At 38.1% G+C, this 22,596-nt stretch overlaps 1 protein-coding gene across 1 annotated transcript; it reads right to left on the reverse strand.

Annotated features, from left to right (window-relative positions):
- Window positions 1-1,646: 1,646 nt before the first annotated feature.
- LOC115815891 (B-cell receptor CD22-like) lies at window positions 1,647-18,904 on the reverse strand. The gene is made up of 8 exons (XM_030778859.1): window positions 18,883-18,904; window positions 17,540-17,872; window positions 17,131-17,382; window positions 16,727-16,990; window positions 4,331-4,600; window positions 3,606-3,869; window positions 2,692-2,768; window positions 1,647-1,832 (listed from the first exon to the last, which is right to left on the reverse strand). Exons 1-8 carry the CDS (start codon window positions 18,902-18,904, stop codon window positions 1,647-1,649), a joined length of 1,668 nt encoding a protein of 555 aa, XP_030634719.1.
- Window positions 18,905-22,596: the final 3,692 nt, after the last annotated feature.

Below are 22,596 nucleotides of genomic sequence, written 5' to 3' on the forward strand. Positions count from 1 at the left end.
GCCATGGACTTAAAATTATATTTTCCAGGCCAGGAGAAGTCATGGCATTCAGTAAATTAATTGAAAGTTTTGGAAAAATCATGAAATTTAATTTAGCCAAACCAGAAGCATAGGAGATATAGAAGTATATCGTACTGTATATTTTATGGATTGATGTGAATCACAAAATCCTATTGCTTCCTACTCCCATTAAACAGTGTGGTAACAGAGAGCGAGGGGAGAAAACACATTTTATCCAATCTTAAGTTAAGTTTCAGTGATTGCACACACACACTGTGAACAGTGAATTTGTCCTCTGCATTTAACCCATCCAACACACCAGTAGTGAACACACACCAGATGTGAGAGCAGTGGGCAGCCTCCTTGGTGAGTGCCCAGGGAGCATTGGGGTTAAGTGCCTTGCTCAAGGGCACATAGCTGTGGATGTTGGGTCTGGGAATCAAACCGACAACCCTCCAGTCACAAGCCCGGTTCTCTACCCTTTAGACCACGGCTACCCACGAAATCTTGTTTCGTTCTCCATGAAGCTCCGCCTTCTAAATCATTCACCACGTCCTCAGTGGGGTAAATGAATAGGATATCTGATTTTGGTTGTGAGATATCATGGTGATCAAATTGTTCTAGTTCTATGAGGCGGGCGAATTCTGTTGACAGCATCAGTGGCCAAAGCCTTCTCTGGATTTGTCTGGTAACAACATGACTGACAGTAAATGCGAGCAATCTTAGACAGGAAAATAATACACACTGCTGGAGAAGTTCTGATTGCCCAAAGATCGTTCTACTGATGTTGACAAATATGATTTACAGCCTAGGATTTAACTCGCCTCGTAGGGTCATTGCTTTGAAAATAATCTTGATTAGTTGTAGGCTGAGTAAAGATAGGGTAGCCCTATGTTATTGCTTATGCAAGAGATATGGCTTCAAAGTGACCAATGCTAGCAAGTAAACCATGAATTTAGCCCATTAGCAAAAAGTTTTATACTTTTTAATTTGAGCTTTATACCGGGTTCAGACTTCACAAATACAACCCGATTTTGACATGATTTAGTCATCATGGACAAACTTCCAGCATCAGGAATGACAAACGGACATCTTTACCCCTTGTAGTGTAACATAATATAAGAACAGCGATGTGGCGTCTGGGATGGAACAAAAAGGCTAGCATCTCAGAATTTTTTGTATTGATAAAAACCTAAAACATGTCTAAAATCAATATCACTAAAGGACAATCACAGAAAAGCACTGGAAAAAAATAGATTATCCGGAATTAACATTAATTTCATTTCATGTTTCAAACAAACGCTCAATATGGCAGACTTCAGTAAAAAAAAATGACACTGTACAGAAAGTAAAAGACACATTTTTAATTGTAAGTCAGTTTACAGAAAGTTCAGTTAGTAGTTCAGTTAATAACTTACATTGATCTCAACATTGAATTAGAAACATATAGGTAAGATTTAAACATGAAGGCATAAGTAAAATGTTAAAATATGTAAATCTATATGTAAATGACAGCTGTTTTAATAGGCTCAATCTAAAAGACAGACTGTAAACAGCATTGTTGAGTAAGTAAAGAAACAAAATAAAGAAGAAACCTCTAAGCTGTCATTGAATGTCATCTGCCTGTGTTGTTTTTATGACATTGTCTAGATGTTAGCGTACAGATCGTCATTACAAATGTTAGAGACAGAGCACGAAGAATCAGGTTTTGAAAAAGTTACGTTGACATACAGATTATCATCCTGATTGGCTGGGTCATCCTGAGTGTCTTGGTCATGTGATTTGGTGTCATCCCTAAAGCCTCTTAGTGGTACATCATTATACAGATGGTCCTGAAAGACACATTAATAAAGCAAATTAAAAAAAAAAAGTTTTTATACCACAAAAAACTAAATAATTGTTCATTCTATAGTATTTAGAAGATGACTTGAAAATCCCTGTTAAAAAAAATTCTGGGTACAAAACAAAACAAACAAGTAAATCACTTAGTGTTACCACTTTCAGTGCAGCTTTAGCAAACTCACTATTACTTCACACAACCCAAGTTCAGGTTAAATTCTCTCCACTCTTAACATCAGAGGAGCAATCAAACAGCACTGAACACATGTTTCCAGCTCCTGTCTTAATTTGTTACTAACATTAACAGTGGTTTCCTGCACTGCTTGAGTTTCATATCAGTTGATCTAGTGACAATAACTAAACACACAGACATAAAATGCTCCTTCCCTGTCCTTTGCTCAGTGGCCCATTGTAAAGCTCCTTAACCAAACAGGAGAGATCTTGACTCTCTTGGCCTGTGCTGATGCAGGGGTTGATCAGGGGCAGCCCCTGCATCCCTAATGGCCTCCACCAAACAGTTTCCTCCAAAAGAGGGTCTTTGTGTGGATGGTTTGGAACAGGAGACTGTGGGTTTGTCATGGACTCACAGGTTAAAAGGTGAAAAAAAGAAAAAGAAATAAATGTAAAACTGAAAGAGCAGCACTGAAGTCCGTCATCCCAATTCATCAAACCATACACCTCAAAACAAGACGAAAAATTTCTGCCTTCTCACTCAACTTACCATAAGAAGAACAAACGAACAATGTTCAACACATGCTCCCAAAGTTCTATGTTCTGCCATAATTACTTAATAACACTTATGACAATTCTCCTACACTATTTTTGTAACTCACATAAAATGTCCCGCCTTACTAACTTTAACTTCACGCTGTACTGATCCAGTTCGTCTAGAGGGCACTCAAACATGGCAGCTGACACATTGCTATTTGCTACAGATTATGCCAATAGATTTAAACTCCATGTTGTGCAAAGCTGGACATGAGACCACAACCAAAACTCAACAAAGCACCTAACCGGACTGAGCTCAGAATATCTACTCTGAACGATTCCGGACTGAAAGCACCTGAACTGGACTGACCTCTAAAAGGATCAAAGTGTGTAAGCACTTGCTTACTGATTATAATTTTTATTGAATGTATCAAATGAATTTTCATATTTTCATTTCTGTTGAAAAGCTTAAGTGTGACTCATTCACTTGTCAAACCAAATCAGAATAGCATGGCATTGTAACAGTACTTCAGGTAACATCCTGAGAGATTCAGCAATAAAACAACAACAACAATAACAATAACAATAACAACAACAACAACAACAACAATAATAATAATAATAGTAATAATAATAATAATAATAATAATAATAATAATAATAAAACAAGAACAATACATGCCTGTTTTGAACTTAATTCTGCAGAATTGCCCTCCCTTTTCTTCTTTCTGTTAATACACAAATAAATGAAGACATGAGGCGATAATATTTTTGTAAACAATGTTGGGGTTTCTTCTTCCTCAGTTCCTTACAGACATACTCAGAGGTAGACCTGTTAGAATATTAATCACTGAGATTTTGAATGTAAAATTCCCACATGTTGACTGACCTCATCCACATTAAACCAATGAGAAGTAGAGTTCCTCCACACACTGTGATCCCAATGACTGTATAAATGACAGTGTTGTAGTCTCCTGAGAAAACAAAGATCAAATCACATCATCATAGCTCTAGTTAAGACAGATTTCATATGACAACATCTATGACAATTTCCATACCTTTCAGTGTGATTGGTACAGCAGTGGTTTTCTGAGAGCCATGTTTATTCTGGGCATCACAGTAGTACAATCCACTGTTATTGGACTGAATGTTGTTGATGATGTAACTCTGTCCATATCCTACAGGTGAAGTTACATTCTCTTTATACCAGGTGTAGTTTATCTGTGGTGGATTAGCATCACTACTGCAGGTCAGAGTCACTGAACTGCCTTCCACTATTTTCCCAGAGGGACTGACTGATACTGTGGTCTTCTTTGGAGCATCTGAATGGGAGAGACGTTATAATAACATCAAGTTGAGAAACAAACTACAATAACAATCTACATAGGAAAGTCTAAAATAACCACTTTGTTGTTGTTGTCCGTGATTATGTAATAAGTATCCTTAGGATGTAAAACTTGTGTAAATAAAGTCTGTAGAGTTATTGGTAGGGAAATGGTCAGGGTTAGGGCCTGGGTCAAGATTCTTTTTTGCATTTGGGTCAGGATTCATGATAGGGTTATTGTTATTGTCATAGTCAACATAACAATAACCATTGCCCTTAGGGTTATGTTTAGGGTCAAGGTCAAGATGTAGGAACACGTTTATCCACATGAAGTCTACTGTTTTTGTTACGATGTACTCAAAAATAATGTAATGTAAACAATACAATGAATAAAAGAAAAACTGAGGTAGCGAAAAAAAATACAGACATTATTCAAGAGTGTAATCATATCTTACTTACATAAAACATTCAAATATACACTATCTGAATATTGATATCCATGTTGATTGCTGGACTTGCACTTATATTCTCCACTGTCCTCAGAGCTGATCTTGTTGATCCTGTAGTTCTGTTCATTTCCTTTTGTCAAGACAATATTTCCATCTATCTTAAACCAGCTGTACTCCTCCACTGGTGGGTTAGCATCAAAAGTGCAGGTCAGAGTCACTGAACTGCCCTCCATTGTTTCACCAGAGGGACTCACGGACACTGACAACTTCTTTGGAGGATCTGACCAATGCAGTAAAAGCATACAAAGCGATACAAAAACATAAATCCTGGTAGCTGTATAATGTATTTTCACTGTCACCAGTTGGTAGAGAGACTGGATGGATGTGCAAATTGAAAGTGTTTATTTAACAAAGGGCAGGTGGCAGAAAGCAGGTGCAGGAGACACACATAACCAGAACAGGACAAGATCTCAACATAACTCTCAGACTTATTCATTAAGTACTTCAGACTATGTCAGACAACCCAACAACTTCACAAACGAAACTAAGGAAGACTAGGGGATATTTCCCCAGAGAGCAAACCAGGGCTGCAATCAAACTGTCAAAAATATGTAAATGTAAATGACCTATGTCTTTTTCTAACCACTTTTCCTTGACCTCGATGGAAAACGTCATGAGGTCAGGGAAAGATGGGAAGGAGAATTCATAAGGACTTAGGGAAAGACAACCGCTGTGTTAAGAAAAAACCGACTGCACTTACACTAGGCTACGTAATTATGCAACTGCAAATGTTATTGACTTGGGTCAGTCATAGTGAAGCTACAGCATTCCGAAGATGGACTACTGAAAGTGTATCTTAGATACTTCGACCTGCTCACACTCACCCCCCCCCCGTCCATTCATATTTATCAACATGAATCCCAATTAGTATGACTTATGAAAATAATTCTTAAATTTATGCAATATAGGCATTACATGTTAGGCTTACAAATCTACTACTGTACATATCATCACGTTGATCTTTTTTTTTTTGTGAACGGCTGAATGGTGCATCGCTTTAAATGTTGCAGCCGCAAGGAATTGTGGGATGGCATTGTCTCCTCTCCTTTCGTAAAGGATGGTGCAGTGTACCTTATGCTAAAGGAGACAAGAAAGGAAACATTGAAGCACCTTTCCTTAGCATTCAGAGAATTCAACCAGCTCTTATCGTGACTGCCACTAAGATACTTCCAGGTCATTTTAGTTAGGAACCTTCCTAAGCAAAAAAGACTATTCGACTGCAGCCCAGGCTCGATTAACCAAAACCAAGTGTAGGCCATGACTGAATAATTAACTGAACCAAGAAAAACCAGGAAGGGATGAAGAAAGCCTAACATAAACATGACCAGCAGAGGCAGGCAGAGAGAACCAGTGTGTAACAAACACACAGTTTCTTTCAGATTTATCTTTCACATTTCATCTGTAGGGTGAAATGCATGAAGCTGTTTGTCATTTTAAATTGCAGATTCATTAAAAGAAACTCTAATGCCTTTTACTGATGAAATTCTTTTTCACTCACATCCAATGGCAAGAGACTGAAGAACTGCTGAGAAACAGACAAAAATAGAAGAGCCAATCAGAGGGAGCCCAGGAGCAGGAAGTCCTTTTGTGAGCATACATAGTGGCTTTGAGGTCATAGCACACTGAAGCCTGGGTTACTATCACACTCTAACACCGGAAAGTCTAAACTACTCACAGAGTCGCTGACTTTAGTCAGACTAGTTTAATGAAATTAGAGTGATTTAGCTTAGGTTTGTGTGTGTGTGTGTGTGTGTGTGTGTGTGTGTATGTTTATGTGTGTAATTCAGTGTAGCTGTCAATAAATAAAGTGTATAAAATGCACAGACTTACCCTGAATAAGTAGATAGAGCAGAGAAAGATGATAAGACGATCTGAATGCACCCTGTGACAATATTTAATATCTCTTTATTATTCATAACACCATAGAAATACCCATCAGTTCTCTGATTCCTTTACCAAAGTCTTCAGAATCACCAGACACATACAATTCAATAACAGTGCATTTTTCTAAGTGTTTTCTTAGTCACAATTTCTCCTCGATCGCTTAGTACTACAGCTACATTTACACAATGTTCACTAAAAAGAAATGAAGCATTTCTGACTGAAAACTGTTCTGAAGTTTAACTTACAGAACTTAATGCCATTTTCTCTCACTTTCTTTTTTTCATTCTTTTCTTTTTAATGAATATGATATGTTGAAATACCGATGTGTGTGTGTGTGTGTGTGTGTGTGCGCGTGCGTGTCTCTTACCATGAAGTTGCAGGTTTTGCTAAAGTCAAGAGCCAAAATCAAACTAACCAAGGATAAGAGTCTGTGCTCAGTGAGGTTCACTGAGAAAGTGGTTGACACGTTTAAAAATGGCATTGCTAAACATTTTACTTCCTTATCTCAAATCAGACTTTCTCTTTCCTTTTTAGTGGCTTTTCATTTCATTGAAGCTACTATTGCATCACAAATAACGGTTAATTGACTATTAACATTGCTGAATTTCAAAAACTTGAATGTTAATGACTTAAATGTTTACATGCAACGGTTCATTATCTATTCCTGTTGCTAGTTTTGTCTGACAGATTAATCATGAATATGAAACATAACATGGACATTTTATTGCATACACACACACCAAAAGCCATGATCATATACTGTACGGAAAAACAACAAAGAGGAACTTCAACTTCCTGCTTTTCTCTGGGGCAGCACATTTCACAAGTATTGTGTCAGGCTTGGTTGAAGAGGGTGGATCCTGTGCAGATCGCTTTATTCAAGTTCAAGTTCAAGTTCAAGTTCAAGTTCAAGTTTATTTAGAGCCCAATATCACAGTTTACAGTCTCAAAGGGCTTTACAGGCCACAACAGTGTAATCAAAATATGACGGCACCCCCTGACTTAATCCTCATTGCGGGCAAGAAAAAACTCCCCAAAAACCCAAGAGGGAAATGGGAAAATGGGAGAAATCTTGAGGAGGACCACAGAGAGAGGAGACCCCTCCTTAGTCAGACAGGTGTGCAATAGGTGCCGACCACGTGGGCAGTTACAGCTGAAAGTAAATTGGGGCATGAACAAAGGGGATGGTGATGTAGACAGGAGGCTGACGGGGGATGGAAGATGATAACACCAGGATGGATCAGTCCAGAGGGCGGGAGGAGTCAGGATCACTGGTGTCTCAGGAGTAGCATGTGTGGCTCGACAGAGAGAGAGAGAGAGAGAGAGAGAGAGAGAGAGAGAGAGAGAGAGAGAGAGAGAGCGAGAGAGAGAGGCACATTGTTAGATGTTCATTTCCACATAATGGTTAAGGTAAATATACATCGTGTGCCGAGTGCAGGCAGGGACTCCAGCAAGACTAACTAGTACAGCATAGCTAAAAGGGAGAGCTAGAAGGTAATATGGACATGATGGCACTCTGGGACACAAGGTGGCCACCCACTCCACAGTCAACAAACCTGAGTGAACATGTTAAAGTGGGGGGGCGACAGCATCCAAACATCCCAGTTCACCAAACAATCTATGCCCGAGAACCCTCCAGATCTGCTCCTTTGCCTAGTAAAGAGCTATTAGCAAAAGGCTTGGCTAAACAGATAAGTTTTCAGCCTTGACTTAAACATAGAGACTGTGTCTGAGTCTCGAACATTAATTGGGAGGCTGTTCCATAACTGTGGGGCTCTGTAAGAGAAGGCTCTGCCCCCTGCTGTAGCCATCATAACTCGAGGTACCAACAAATAGCCTGCACCTTTTGATCTAAGTAGGCGTGGTGGATCATAAAAGACCAGGAGTTCGCGCAGGTACTGTGGCGCAAGACCATTTAATGCTCTATATGTTAATAGTAAGATTTTATAATCAATACGAGATTTGACTGGGAGCCAGTGCAGTGTGGATAAGATAGGGGTGATGTGATCATATTTTTTGGTTCTAGTAAGAACTCTGGCCGCTGCATTCTGAACTAACTGTAGCTTATTTATACACCTAATAGAGCATCCAGACAGTAAGGCATTACAGTAGTCTAATCTAGAGGTAATGAAAGCATGAACCAATTTTTCAGCATCTTGAAATGACAATGCATTTCTTATCTTGTTAATATTTCTAAGATGAAAGAAGGCTATCCTGGTAATATTATCTACATGAGCTTCAAATGAAAGACTGGAGTCAATAATTACACCAAGATCTTTTACTGCCGCACCTGATGAAAGAGAAAGGCCATCCAGAGTAACTATGTGGTCGGAAAGCTTAGTCCTAGCTGCATGTGATCCTAGTACAAGTACTTCTGTTTTTTCAGTGTTGAGTGAGAGGAAATTCGTAAGCATCCAGTGCCTAATATCCTTTAGACATTCCTCAATTTTGTTAAGTTGGTGTCTCTCGTCTGGCTTCGCTGAGACATACAACTGTGTGTCATCAGCATAGCAGTGGAAGCTAATACCGTGTTTACGAATAACATTACCTAGAGGTAGCATATATAAAGAGAAAAGCAGTGGGCCTAAAACAGAACCTTGCGGGACTCCGAACTTTACCTCAGTATGTGCAGAGGACTCACCATTTACATCAACAAACTGATAATGATCAGTTAAGTAGGACCTAAGCCATAAGAGGGCTGTTCCCTTAACTCCAACAACATTTTCTAGTCTATCAAGGAGAATGGTATGATCAATGGTGTCAAAGGCTGCACTGAGGTCAAGTAGCACAAGCAAGGAGACACAACCCTGATCAGAGGCCAGTAAGAGGTCATTTGCAACTTTAACCAGTGCTGTCTCTGTGCTGTGATGAGGCCTAAATCCTGACTGATACAGTTCATGGATGTTATTCTTATGTAAGTATGAGCATAACTGCTGTGCTACAACCCTTTCTAGGATCTTGGAAATAAAGGGGAGGTTAGATATTGGCCTGTAGTTGGACAATGAACAGGGGTCAAGGTCAGGTTTTTTAATTAGGGGTTTGATAACTGCTAGTTTAAAAGATTTAGGTACATAGCCAGTACTAAGGGACGAATTGATTATTTTTAAAAGCGGTTCGATGACTACTGGCAGTATCTGCTTAAGGAAACGTGTAGGTAAGGGATCTAGTACACAAGTTGGTGATTTTGATGAAGAAATTAGTGAGGTCAATTCGGTCGCCTGAAGTGGAGTAAAACATTCTAATCGCTGATCTGATATAGGCCTAGTTATATTGTTATCTACAGTGTTAGTGATCAAATTATCTGGTTTAAAATTTATAGCCTGGATTGTTTGCCTGATATTTTCAATTTTGCTATTGAAAAAATTCATAAATGCGTCGCCACTGAACATTGATGGTGTGCCTGTTTCCGAGGTGCTTTTATTCCCAGTTAGTTTTGATACGATATTAAATAAAAATCTAGGATTATTTTTGTTGTCTTCTATTAGGGTGGAGAGATACATTGATCTAGCGGCACTAAGAGCTTTTCTATAGCTCAGGAGGCTCTCCTTCCATGCTAACTGGAATACTACCAATTTAGTTTGGCGCCATTTACGTTCTAATTTTCGAGTGGTAAGTTACGTTCTAATTTTCAAGTCAAATAAGATTACAAAAACTTACAAACTGAGGAACTGGCAAACAGAACAGACACTCTCCACAGAACAGCAAACAACACAAGACAAAGAGACAGGAAAACCAAGGAGTATTTATACCAAACTAAATGAGGCTTAATGAACTAAAGACAACTGAGCAGAACTTAATGGGGCTAAACCAAAAGGAGACTAAACTAAAGGGACCAACAGGACTGAACCAAAACCCAGGTGCACAAGAGAACCCAAATTGACCACCAGAGGGGGAAGAAACAACAAAACACAAGAACAAAAGAGACAGGGCGTGACACATTGATAGAGGTGATTTGTGTCATGGTAAATCTGTTAACTTAGGGGTTCTCAAACTTTTTTGGGGCCAGAGACCACCTACACGGGAGAAATTTTTCCAAGGGCCCCCTCATAATCACAACACAGATTAAGCATATACTTATTAACATTAGTACCCTTAGATGTCATTGGATCTGTTTGTATTCCAAAACTTTTCAGCCTAAATACCTCAGACCTAACAGACTGATGTGATGTGTCAAAATCATATCAGAGTTTCTTTTGACCCAAATTTAACATGGGTGCAGAATAATAGATGCAGTCTGCTTGTTTTATTGGTGCAAATGGTCCCCATCTGTAGATATGCATTTTTTAAAGATTCAGCATAATTTTATAATTGATAGCAAATTATTTCGCGGACCCCCTGGCTATGGGTCAGGGACCCCACTTTCAGAACCACTGTTTTAACTGACCGCTGAAGGACTCCGCTGCCTGTCGAACAGAGAGAAAGGGTAAACACTCATGTTGAGAACCAGGAAGACATGAGAGTCTCTTGGTTTATGGTCCAAGACACAAATTCAGAAAATGAAAATATTCAGCAATGATTTAACTGAGTGCAGAAGTAAACTGCTGGTTTGGCAGAAATGTAAAAGACTAAGGCTAATTTTAACTGGACAGTTACTGCATGTGCTCAGGGGAATGTTGCTCTGGTGTGTATTGAAATCTGTCTGTCTATCTGCGGTGCTGATATCACTTCCTCGTTTGTGCTGTTGAATGTAGCATAATGAACTTAAACCCATTAACCAATGAGACGTTCTCTGAGAGCCAAGGACAGGGTGAGAACAGGAAACCCTTTTTTGGATGTGTACATTCAGTCTGAGAGCATAATACACTAAAGCCACAGTTACAGTTAGAACCCATCACGTAATTCTCTAAACAGACACTCATTATCTGAACTCTGATATTCACAGAAGTTACACAGATTCAACTCCTTTTCAGTTCAAATGTTCAAGACGATTTTCAACAGTATCAGAAATAATGTATTTATTTTTTTATGAAAAGAGATGGGAAACCAGCCCTGTCTTATTCCAAAGACAAGAAAGAAAGACCAGAGACAGAGGAAACCCGCACATGCGTGCACACACACATACACACACACAAATACACAAATACATGCAATACTTTCGATTATCTTTCAGTTTATTTAAGTTCTTTAAACCCTTTAACTATTATACCGACATCTACTGATACTGATAAGTTAAAGGTTTATTTGAAGATTAAACTGAACAAAAACATGTTGTTTTTTTCCTTTGGGCTTACTGACATTGTGAGGTTTTTAGCTGGCAGCACTCCATTAGGTGAGTGACCAGAGCTCCCTGTAGTGGAGTTCATGTGTAATAACGATATTCAGCAACTTCAGCTGTGATCAAAAAGATTTTATTCATTATTCTTTATACAAGGTATAATCAACAAAGCCAATACTGTACATTCGCTCCCTTCTGTTATGAAGGTCAATATGGTAGCAGAAATGAGTGAGTCTATAATCCACTTGACTGAAAATTAACCCCATAACACTCTCTCTTACTCCATAGAGAGATATATAGCAGACCCCACTAGATTCTTTATGTACTCTACAAAATAAATAAGCAAAGGAAATCCAGGAAGTGTCATCTAGTTCACTTCAGAGTTCCCAGAAGGGATTCTTATTGAGACAGTTTACCTTGAAACCTGCTCGGCCAAGAAGACGTCCGAGTCTTTTCCACATTCTACCATCAACGTTACCATAGGATCATCATCATCTTAAAACAATTATACTTTTCAAAAGTCTGCTACCCTTAGATTTATTTTAAGTGTGTGTGTGTGTGTGTGTGTGTGTGTGTGTGTGTGTGTTTGTGCGTGCATGTGCATTATTGCGCTATAAAAAATGCATTACTTATATATAAAAAAAAAATCATGTAAGCATTTTGAAGGATCTTTTTTTTTTTTTGCATGTCTGAACATGGTCACAAGATGAGACAGGCTGTTAAAGCTGGTTAAATAACCTGGTGTGATCACACTCACTCTTTAAAATTTAAACAGTGAAGGTCCATTCAGCAACAAGCAATTTCACAATTCTGCCAGCAGATGGCTCAAATATTATGTACAATATCAACATATGACATGGTTTCCAACAGAGATTTCTTGGCTTTAGCTCAGGAATTTGGCACTGACAGTTGAAAGAAATGTTGTTGGATTGAAAATAGGGATCCAGTGATAACATTCCAAGATCGATTTGATCATTCAGGTCCACTGGACATTTTGAACATCCAGAGTAGGCTTAATCAGCGACTGGAATCACTTGATTGAAATCCAAGCAAAATTGGGAAGCCCTATAGCAGAGCTCCAAATTAGTTGTAAACTCCATTAAGGATCTCCACTGATCTCCAATTGGGATCTTGTGAGAAACTGTTTTCCTGTCCTCAGCTAAGGAATGTGGTAGATTCCATCTGGGATCCTTGATTTGACTCCAGCAAAGGATCCCAGGTTTCTATGGATACAGTCTGAAGGCTGAAAAAAAAAGATCTAGATGCTGAATAACCTTCAGGGTTTTTTTGTTTGTTTGTTTGTTTGTTTGTTTGTTTGTTTGTTTGTTTTGGGGTTTTTCTTTTTTTGGGTTTTTTTTTTTCAGATTTACTTCTGTGATCGCATTCCTACAGGGGTCACATGACCAAGTTCCTCCTCTTGTGGACAAGGTCCAATGAAAATTATGTCTTTAGGGTCCTGTACGATTTCACTACAAAGCTGAAGCGACCATTATAGATGTTCTTATGTTTTCTTCAGAATAGAACTATAGATCACTGACTGATCTTCACCAGGTTGGACAGGAGTCCTGCAGAGAGGAAATACCACAGTTCACAATAAATTAGGAGTTTAATAATCATAATATAGACAATTCACACTAAACTATCGGTTTAACAGGAATCATTATATAAACAATTCACACTTAATCTTTTAGTATGTTTAATAATCACTTACATAGACAAGTCATACTAAATTATTAGTTTAAGAAGTAAATTATTAGTTTGATCATAATAAAGATAATAAAAGTAATTCATACCAAATATAGGGTTTAATAATCAAATTATATAGACAATTCACTCTGAATTATGAGTTTAATATGAATAATTATTATAGACACTTTACAATAGATTAAACTTTAATAACAATTTCTATTTAAACAATCCACACTAAATTACCAGGTCAATAACAATCGTTGATAAAGACAACTCACACTAAACTATGAGTTTAATAATAATCATGTATACAGACAATCCACTGTAAATGAAAATTTAATAATGATCATGAACCTTCTAAACTACACTGGAGAAGACAATAATTCATTACTAAGTCACAAATGACATTATTATGACTTTTTAAGCATTTTTTAGTATTAATGAACAGTCAGGCTGCACTAACCAACAGGCCTTAGAATCCATGGTGCCAAATAGTCTCATCAACGACATAGGCCAGTAGACAGGATATTTTTATGTATGAGTCCTTGCTGTACAGACATGTTTGACTGATTAATAGTCATGGTATTAAGACTCTGATTCCCTGTCGTCGGAATGTTGGTTTCTTTCTTTCTTCAAAATTAAAAATGTATAAAATAAGTATAACTGGGTGTGACTCACGTCTTGGCTGGAGCAGGATGGTGAAAATGAACAGTAGCATAGTCAATGTTGTCTTCCTGTGTGTTTTCTTTCACATTGTCACCATCTCTCTGTACATTAGCATATAGATCTTTGTTAAACATGCTAGAGACAGAAGGTTTAGTTTTTGGTAAAGCAATGTTGGCATACTGATGGTCATCCTGATTGGCTCTGTCTGGGTCATGTGATGAGGTGCCATCACTGAAGCCTTGTAAAGGGACATCATTACACAGACTGTCCTGAAAGACACATTTGTAAAGCAAAAAAAGGAATATTTATACAAGATCTAGATAACTGAATCTAGATAATTGTTCATTCTGGATGTTATAGCCATTACGTGAATTAATGACCTTTGTCATGTAAATATGTCTGAATGTTAACATTATTTATGCCTTTGAATATGCATCTGTGCATCTATGTGCTAAAGTGGTAAAATGACATTCAAGATGATAGTTTAGACTTAGGTTTAAGTATAAACTTAAAAAAACTCATCAAGGGGAGAACCTGGCAGATTTGAATTGGAACTTTGTTTGGTAAATGGCGGATTGAGTGATGGTGGTTGCATACAATTTCTTGATCACTTTTGATTCACTTCATTTATGTTCATGTTTCAATTTCAGTTCATTTTCATTTTCCTTTATGTATTATTGGAATTATCAAGTATTTTTGGTCGATATTTTTTGTGCCAATGAATGCATTTTATTTTATCTAAACAGGGACTCGAAAGTGTGTTTGAAACAACTACCTGCTCATTCATTCCACAACCTTAACTTGGAAAATGGAAAACGTTGAAAGGCCACTACACTGGAGTATGGAGAGGATAACTTGAAAATTTTTTGTTAAAAAATTCTGGGTGACAAAAACAACAACAACAAAAAAACAAAAACAGGTAAATCACCTCTCAGTGTTAGCTCTTTCAGTACAGTTTTAACAAACTCACTAATACATCCCAAAACCCAGCACAAACTTCACGTTACTTTCTCTCTTTACTTAACATCAGAGGAGCAATCAAACAGCACTGAGCACATGGTTCCAGCTCCTGTCTTAATTTGTTACTAACATTAACAGTGGTTTCCTGCACTGCTTGAGTTTCATATCAGTTGATGAAGTAGCAATAACTCAACACAAAGATATAAAATGTTCCTCCCCTGTACTCTGCTCAGTGGCCCGTTGTAAAGCTCCTTAACCAAACAGGAGAAATCATGACTTTCTGGGCCTGTGCTGATGCAGGGGTTGATCAGGGACGGCTAGAAGGTAATCATCCCTAGTGTTTTCACCAAACAGTGGCCTCCAATAGAAAACAAGACAGTGGCACAGGGTGAGACAGGAGAAGCTGAACTCTCACTCAACTCTAAGAAGAATAGAGAGTCTTTATGTGAATGGTGTGGCAAAGGAGACTGTGTGTTTGTCATGGAGAAACTCACGGATGAAAAGCTGAAAAAGTGGGGAGGGGTGGGGGGTAACCGAGACAGCGTCAATTAATTCTCAATCACTTACAACAGCTGTCCTTTTGTAACAGACACAAAGTGCACTGCGTTCTGAGAGTTAGCTTCTTGTTGTAATTGTAAAATTTGAAATACTGTTCATCGCTGTGAAGATCAATAATATTAACCTCCATACTGTGAGGAGATCTTGTTCTAATTTACCACAAAATGTTGTTGAAAGAAGCGCTAAGGTATATTTAGTTTCCACCAGACGTGTAACGGTTCACCCTATTAAACAATTGTTCACTGGTGTTTGGGCCATGCTTCAGATTGTATTACTGTTGGGCTGAAAGAAAATGGAATCAACTCAGAAATGAAAGAGAAATTTTACATGAACAGCAACAAAGCTCCACACAAATAAGAATGATACAAAATTAACCTTCAGTACATTTTAGTTTAAAGTTCTTCTTTAAATAAAAAATCAATAAGAAAACTACACCTGAGCAACAGTTTTTAAGGCCCTTCCAATGAGTGGTAGAAATGTAAGTATTAGTATGTTTTAAGGTTCTTCATCAGAAACTCGACAAGATTTCCAACTGCTACCATATCACCAAAAGGTCCTACATTTCAGGACTGCAGACTACACACACTGCAAAACGACGACCGACTGCTCGGACCTCTTTCAGACAAACATACAGCTACAGTGACAAAGAGAAACAAGAAAAATAACTTCCCGCAGCAAAATGCAATCAGATTAGATGTAGTTTATTTAGATTCGTATGTTTCAATAAGACTTTTATTATTTATGGTTTGAATACTGATACCATGTCTTTTACTGTTATTTAAAAGTCATTTACACTGAAATCCATAACAGTGACTCTTGCTTGTAGAGCCACACATTACATAGAACACTGACCTCGATGTGACCAAACCAAATCACTATAGCAGTGCATTGTAACAGTACTTTTGGTAATAACTGAAGAGAAGGTTAAATCTCTCCCTGACATTTTGAGATACAAAACATTTCTCAAAGATAAATGTTATTTAACACAAAAATATAAAAGTTGCCTGTTTTGAACTTTGTTCTGTTGGATTGCTCCCTCTTCTCTTCTTCCTATTGTTAAACAAAAGATGTATTTGTTAAACAAAAGATGAATCAAGAGCTAAAATATTTTTGGTTCTTGATTCCACAACATACGCAAAAGTTGGAGTTTTAGTCGCTGGTAATTAGAATTTAAAACATACAATGGTTTCCACATGTTGACTGACCTCATCCACATTAAACCAATGAGAAGTAGAGTTCCTCCGCACACTGTGATCCCAGTAACTGTATAAATGACAGTGTTGTAGTCTCCTGAGAAAACAAAGTCCAAATCACTTCATCATAGCTCTAGTTAAGACAGATTTCATATGACAACATCTATGACAGTTTCCGTACCTTTCAGTGTGATTGGTACAGCAGTGGTTTTCTGAGAGCCGTGTTTATTCTGGGCCTCACAGTAGTACAGTCCACTGTTACTGGACTGAATGTTGTTGATGATGTAACTCTGTCCATATTCTACAGGTGAGGTTAGACTCTCTTTATACCAGGTGTAGTTTATCTGTGGTGGATTAGCATCACTGCTGCAGGTCAGAGTCACTGAACTGCCCTCCACTATTTCACCAGAGGGACTGACTGACACTGTGGTCTTCTTTGGAGGATCTAAATGAGACAGTTGGAAAAGTAAAGAAGAAGAAGAAGAAAAAGCAGAAGAAGAATATAGGCACATACATCTTTTTGGTATTTTTCATGTCTATGAAAGAAGTCACAGTAAACATTTCATAAATTGATTTTCTACTCACATATGACAGTGAGAGTGACAGCAGGAGAGGGAAGATTCTCATGACCTTGTACAGCACACACATAACTGCCTCTATCCTCAGAGCTGACTGACTGGAAAGAGAGTTCATTGTTCTTCATGTGTTTCCTTGTTAAAACATGTCCATTTTTATACCAGATGAAGGTTGGTGTGTTACTCAGAGTACAGGTGGTTCTACATTTCAGAGTGACTGTATCACCTTCCTTCACTCTCTCTGGAGTCTCCACCTGTAGGTCTGAAAACAAGAGAGAAAAGAGAAGATCTCAGATTCAGTCATACCATCCAATGGATAATGAGAGATACCTGTCAGTTTGGTCTCTCAGTACACTCAGTGTGATTACAACTGATGGACTTTTTATATAAAACAGGAGATTTTCTGTGTGAAAACGTACCTGTAACTGACAGTTGAACTCCAGGTTGACCAAGCCACCTGTTCTTATCTGTAGTAAATCTGAATCGATACCTCTTTGAATCTGTCTGAGTCACATTAATCAGTTGCATGGCACAGTTTGACTGTTTATCTCCAAGGTAATGAACCCTGCCTTTATAACCTGAGTCTTCAGACAAATTAGGCGGGTCAGAACCATCACCTTTTGTCCAGAAAGTTCTTTTAACTGTATTATCATTGGGATATGTGTAGGAGCAGGACATGGTTACTGATGAACCCTTCAGGACACAGATACTATCAGGATTATATGTCACACCCCAGTTCTGTCCATAAACACCTGAAACACATAACACACATCATTATGATATTTTTTTACATAACAAAAGCGTCAGTACATTGAACACACATCATCGTCATCATCATCATCATCATCATCATCATCATCATCATCAAATATGATGCATAATGATATATTAGAACAGAGTCATTTGTGTCTAAATAAATGTGGTGTGAGCAAAGTGTCTGGAGAAGTGAATTGAAATAAACAACATTCACGGTTGAGTAAGGTTTTGATATTAAGGTTAATGAAAACTTTGTTGGAGCTGTAACATGTGGGTTTGTCTAAGGATCTCAGAGTCATATTGTGTGTAGGTCACTGAGCTGAGAACCTGAGAGCCAATCAGGAGGCGGAAGAAAAAGAAGAAAACTTTTTTTTTGTCTTGATGTGTTAACTGTATGGTCATTGTACACAGAGCTCTTAAGCACAGTTACATAGTCTCTCTGATCCATTTCACATACATTCATCTTATACAGTAAGACTTTTCTAGGTGAAACACAAACACAGAACATAGTACACAGAGACCAATGGGAAAATTACACTCTAGTGTTGATGCATTCATTTTCTGCAGTCAGACTTTCTTCTCTGCTGGGGAAGTCACTGGTTAGAGTTACAGTATCTTTAGAGAAAGCAAAAACACTTTTAGACACCATCATCGCTGTCTTCAATACTATATGAAACATACATTTAAAATATAGTTTGTTATTCTAAAAGGTTTTCTGAATCGCTTATTACTCCAACTACAGGTACAATAAAGTCAAAGACATGAGTCAATTCATTTTTTACATAATTCAGCATGAACAAGGTTTAATATTACATTTAAATGTAGCTTTTTAAAACTGCAGTAGCTCTTTAAGAGGGAAAAGTTACTGTCTTGTGTCTCTTACCATGGTGTTGCAGGTCTCAGCACCATCGTCTGACTGCCAAACTGAAGTTGTCACATATATAAGTATAGTCCACGCAATGAACTGTTCTCAGAGAGTGTGAGCAACACATTTTACTGTACAAACCTTCCTCACTTCCTCTTCTCATGTTAAAACATCTCTCTCAAACAAACAAACAAATCATCTAAAATCAGCCTTCAACGAGAAACCATCTGTCCTCTTCTCTGATAAATCTTTCTTTTGTCTTTGTGATCAGAATTCCTTTAGTTTCTCTTTGTCTTTATAGAGATGGTTCACTGAGTATTCACTATTTGGATTTAAACAACTAGAAGACTGAACTGTCCAAGCAAAGTATTATATGAACTATTACTGTAATTAATTTCCTCTCACACATGAATCAAAATTTGTATGATAATATAAGAATGTTTTAGGAATTTTATTATGAAAGGGTTAATGAATAACATACAGCAAAAGGCTTGGTCATAATTCACAGTATGACAAAGGGGAGCTGAAGCTCCACCCCCTTCTCTTAGAGAGTGGGGGGTTTCACAAGTTTTGTTGTTGTTGTTGTTGATTGCTGCCATAACTACTGAATGACTTCCCTTCCTATAAAGAACTGAAAACAGAGAGTTGACTTAGAAAAATGATTCATAAAAATGAAAGCTTCTCTCTTCTCTCTTACACTGATCATTTTAAATAACTAAACAAAACATTCAAAGATGGTCTGAGGGTACACATTTCTTTGAATATTTTAGTTCAGATAAATTTGAATAAAATTTGAATAATTTAGTTCAGTGTATAAAACACACTATTTTTTTAAGGATTTTGTAAGAACAGGTACTTTGTCAGCATTTAGTGAGGCACACTAAACTGGATAAAGTTCATGAAAACATCAAAGCTAGTTTGACAGCTATATGATGAAGAAAATTACATCAGTGTCTTTCTCTCTCTGTCTCTCTCCACACTTAGAAAAACATCTTCAGTGTTTGTGGATTAAAAAAGTGTTGAACTTTGTTCACTTTGTTTGTCCTCCTCAGTCTAAAGGTGACAGCCACACAGAAAAGGAAAACTTATTACATCTACTTAAGACATGCAATCACACAGACACACACACACACACACACACACACACACACAGCCTCATGGTGGCTCAGTGCTTAGCACTGTTGCCTCACAGCAAGATGGCCCTGGATTCGAATTCTGGCCATTCCAGGTCCCTTGTGTGGAGTCTGCATGTTCTCCCTGTGTTTGCATAGATTTCCTGTGGGTTTCCTCCATGTACTCTGTCAGTGACCTTAACCAAGGCATTGGCAAAAAGACCTGGAGTTGGTCCCCTGGCACCATCGCCAGCGGCTACCCATGGCCCCAACTCTGTGTGCACACTGGTGTTAGGATGGGTTAAATGCAGAGGCTGCATTTCACTGCTCACTGCTCAGTGTGTGTGTGACAAATAAGGTACTTCTTCTTCTTTTACTTACACACACAGACACAGACACAAACACACACACTCACAGACACAAACACACACACAGACACAGACACAAACACACACACTCACAGACACAAACACACACACTCACACTCTCACACACACACACACACACTCACACTCACACACACACACACACACACACACACACACACACACACACACACAGACACACAGACACACGCACACACACACACACACACACACACACACACACAGCTTGTCTCAGGCCTCTTTTTAAAACTTTTCATCAGTTAAACGTTTAATAAAACCCACAGACAGATGTAAAGGGTGAACAATAGCATTGATTTATGAAAACAAAAAGATGAAATATGGAGATGCAAAGTTTCCAGCGACAATATATTTATGATAGTAAATGATAGAGTAGATTAATAATATATACATTTCATGCATTTATGACTTACTAAACTTTTCTTTAGCTTGGTTTACATTTTCTAGTCTATGCACTGTCTGCAATTTTCTGCAGTAGGCCGCAAAACTTTCATTTAATTATTATTGGCAAACTCGCAAATAATCAAATTACGGAAGTTAAAGCCATGAAAGTTGAGGTTTGACTGTAGTTTGTCAGCATTTAGTCAGACACAGTAAACTCAGTAAGGCTCATGAAAACATTAGAGCTTGTTTGATACTTGTACGATGAAGAAAATGTTGATTCAGGTTTGTGTTAGTGACTCTTTCTCTCTCTCTGTCTCTCTCCACACTCAGAATAACATCTTCACTGTTTGTGGTTTTCAGTGGTGTTGAACCTTTTTCACTTTGTCTTTCTCAGTCTAGAGAAGAGAACTACACAGAAAAAGAGAGCTTAATACATCTACTTAAGATATGCAGTCACGCTCACTACACACACACATGGACACACACAGACACACACTCGCATTCGCATATGTATATGCACACACACACACACACACACACACACACACACACACACACATACACACACACACACACACACACACACACACACACTTTGCAGCTGTTTGCAAAATCCTATGGAGAAAACAAACAGTGTGGTATGACCAGCTTCTATTTGACACTTATTGTGTGTTTGTGTGTGTGTGTGTGTGTGTGTGTGTGTTTGCGTATGTGTGTGTGTATTTGTCAGTTCAAACAAACTGCCTTTTCTGACAGATCAGATCAGTGACAGTTTAGTCAAAATCAGCTCCACCCACAAAGAACTAACAGTTTAACTGACAGTGTTTTACTTGCTAAGATGGGTCAGGACTGAATGAATGAGGAAATCCAAACACTCAACATCTGCTGGACCAAGGTGAGTCTCATATGAAAAAGAAACTTCTGGCATGTAGACTAAAAGGTGATTTTTTTTTTTTTTTTTTTTTTTAAGAAATGATTGTCACTTGAGTACTGAATGACTTCACTTCCTCTAAGAAACTTAGAGCAGAAAATTGGGGTGAAAAATTGAATCACACAGATGTGAGCTTTTCTCTTATGTTGATCATTTTAGATGATAAAGATCTGAGGTCTGAGACAAGACATTTCTTTGAACATTTTAGTTGTGATCATGAATAAAATATATTGTTTCTTTAAGGGTTTTGGCAGAACATGTAGTTTGTCAGCATTTAGTCAGACACACTAAACTCCCATTTGAAATGGTGTTCAACTTTGTTCACTTTGTTTGTGCCTCTCGTCCTGAAAGTGACAACTACACAGTAAAAAAGAGTGTAAAACACACACTCTCTCTCTCACACACACACACCCTTCAGCTGTTTGCAGTGTCTTATAGAGGAATAAAACAGTGCACCCACTTTCCATTTCACACTTACTGCTGCTTTATGTGCATGTGTGTGTGTGTGTGTGTGAGCGCGTGCATATGTGGGTGTGCATGCGTTTGTCAGCTTAAACTGTCTTTTCTCGCAGATCAATGACAGCTTTGTCAAAATGAGCTTCATCCACTCATTCCTGACCCAGGTTAACAAGTCCAGCACTATGAAACACTCAACATCTGATAAGACAAGAAGGTCTTAACACAGGTCTAATATGAAAAAGAAACTTCTGGCATGAAGACAAAAGGTGACTGATGGAGTTTCAAAAGCTATATCTGGGAATCTGATAATAATGTCAGTGAGTTTTCCCTCTGAAATGTATTTGGAGAGAGAGAGAGAGAGAGAGAGAGAGAGAGAGAGACAGACAGACGGACAGAGAAACAGAGATGGAGAGAAAGATATAAAAAGGTTCTCTATTGTTCCTGTAGGATCAGTCCTGGAGAGGAGATCATGTCTACTGCTAATATCTACTGTAATGTTCACTCATAAAACAGACAAGACAAGTGTGTATACTGCAGGGGTGTCGAACTCCGGTCCTGGAGGGCC

Source organism: Chanos chanos, chromosome 7 (assembly GCF_902362185.1).
Source record: "Chanos chanos chromosome 7, fChaCha1.1, whole genome shotgun sequence".
Lineage (NCBI taxonomy): Eukaryota > Metazoa > Chordata > Actinopteri > Gonorynchiformes > Chanidae > Chanos > Chanos chanos.

Excerpts from the sequence above, each read along its gene's own strand:
- LOC115815891 (XM_030778859.1), bottom strand. The coding sequence starts at position 18,904 with ATGAGAAGAGGAAGTGAGGAAG. Across the intron at positions 3,870-4,330 it reads TGTATATTTGAATGTTTTAT|ATGCTCCAAAGAAGACCACA; the intron begins GTAAGTAAGATA and ends TCTCCCATTCAG. Across the intron at positions 2,769-3,605 it reads TGTACCAATCACACTGAAAG|CAAATAGCAATGTGTCAGCT; the intron begins GTATGGAAATTG and ends CATAATCTGTAG.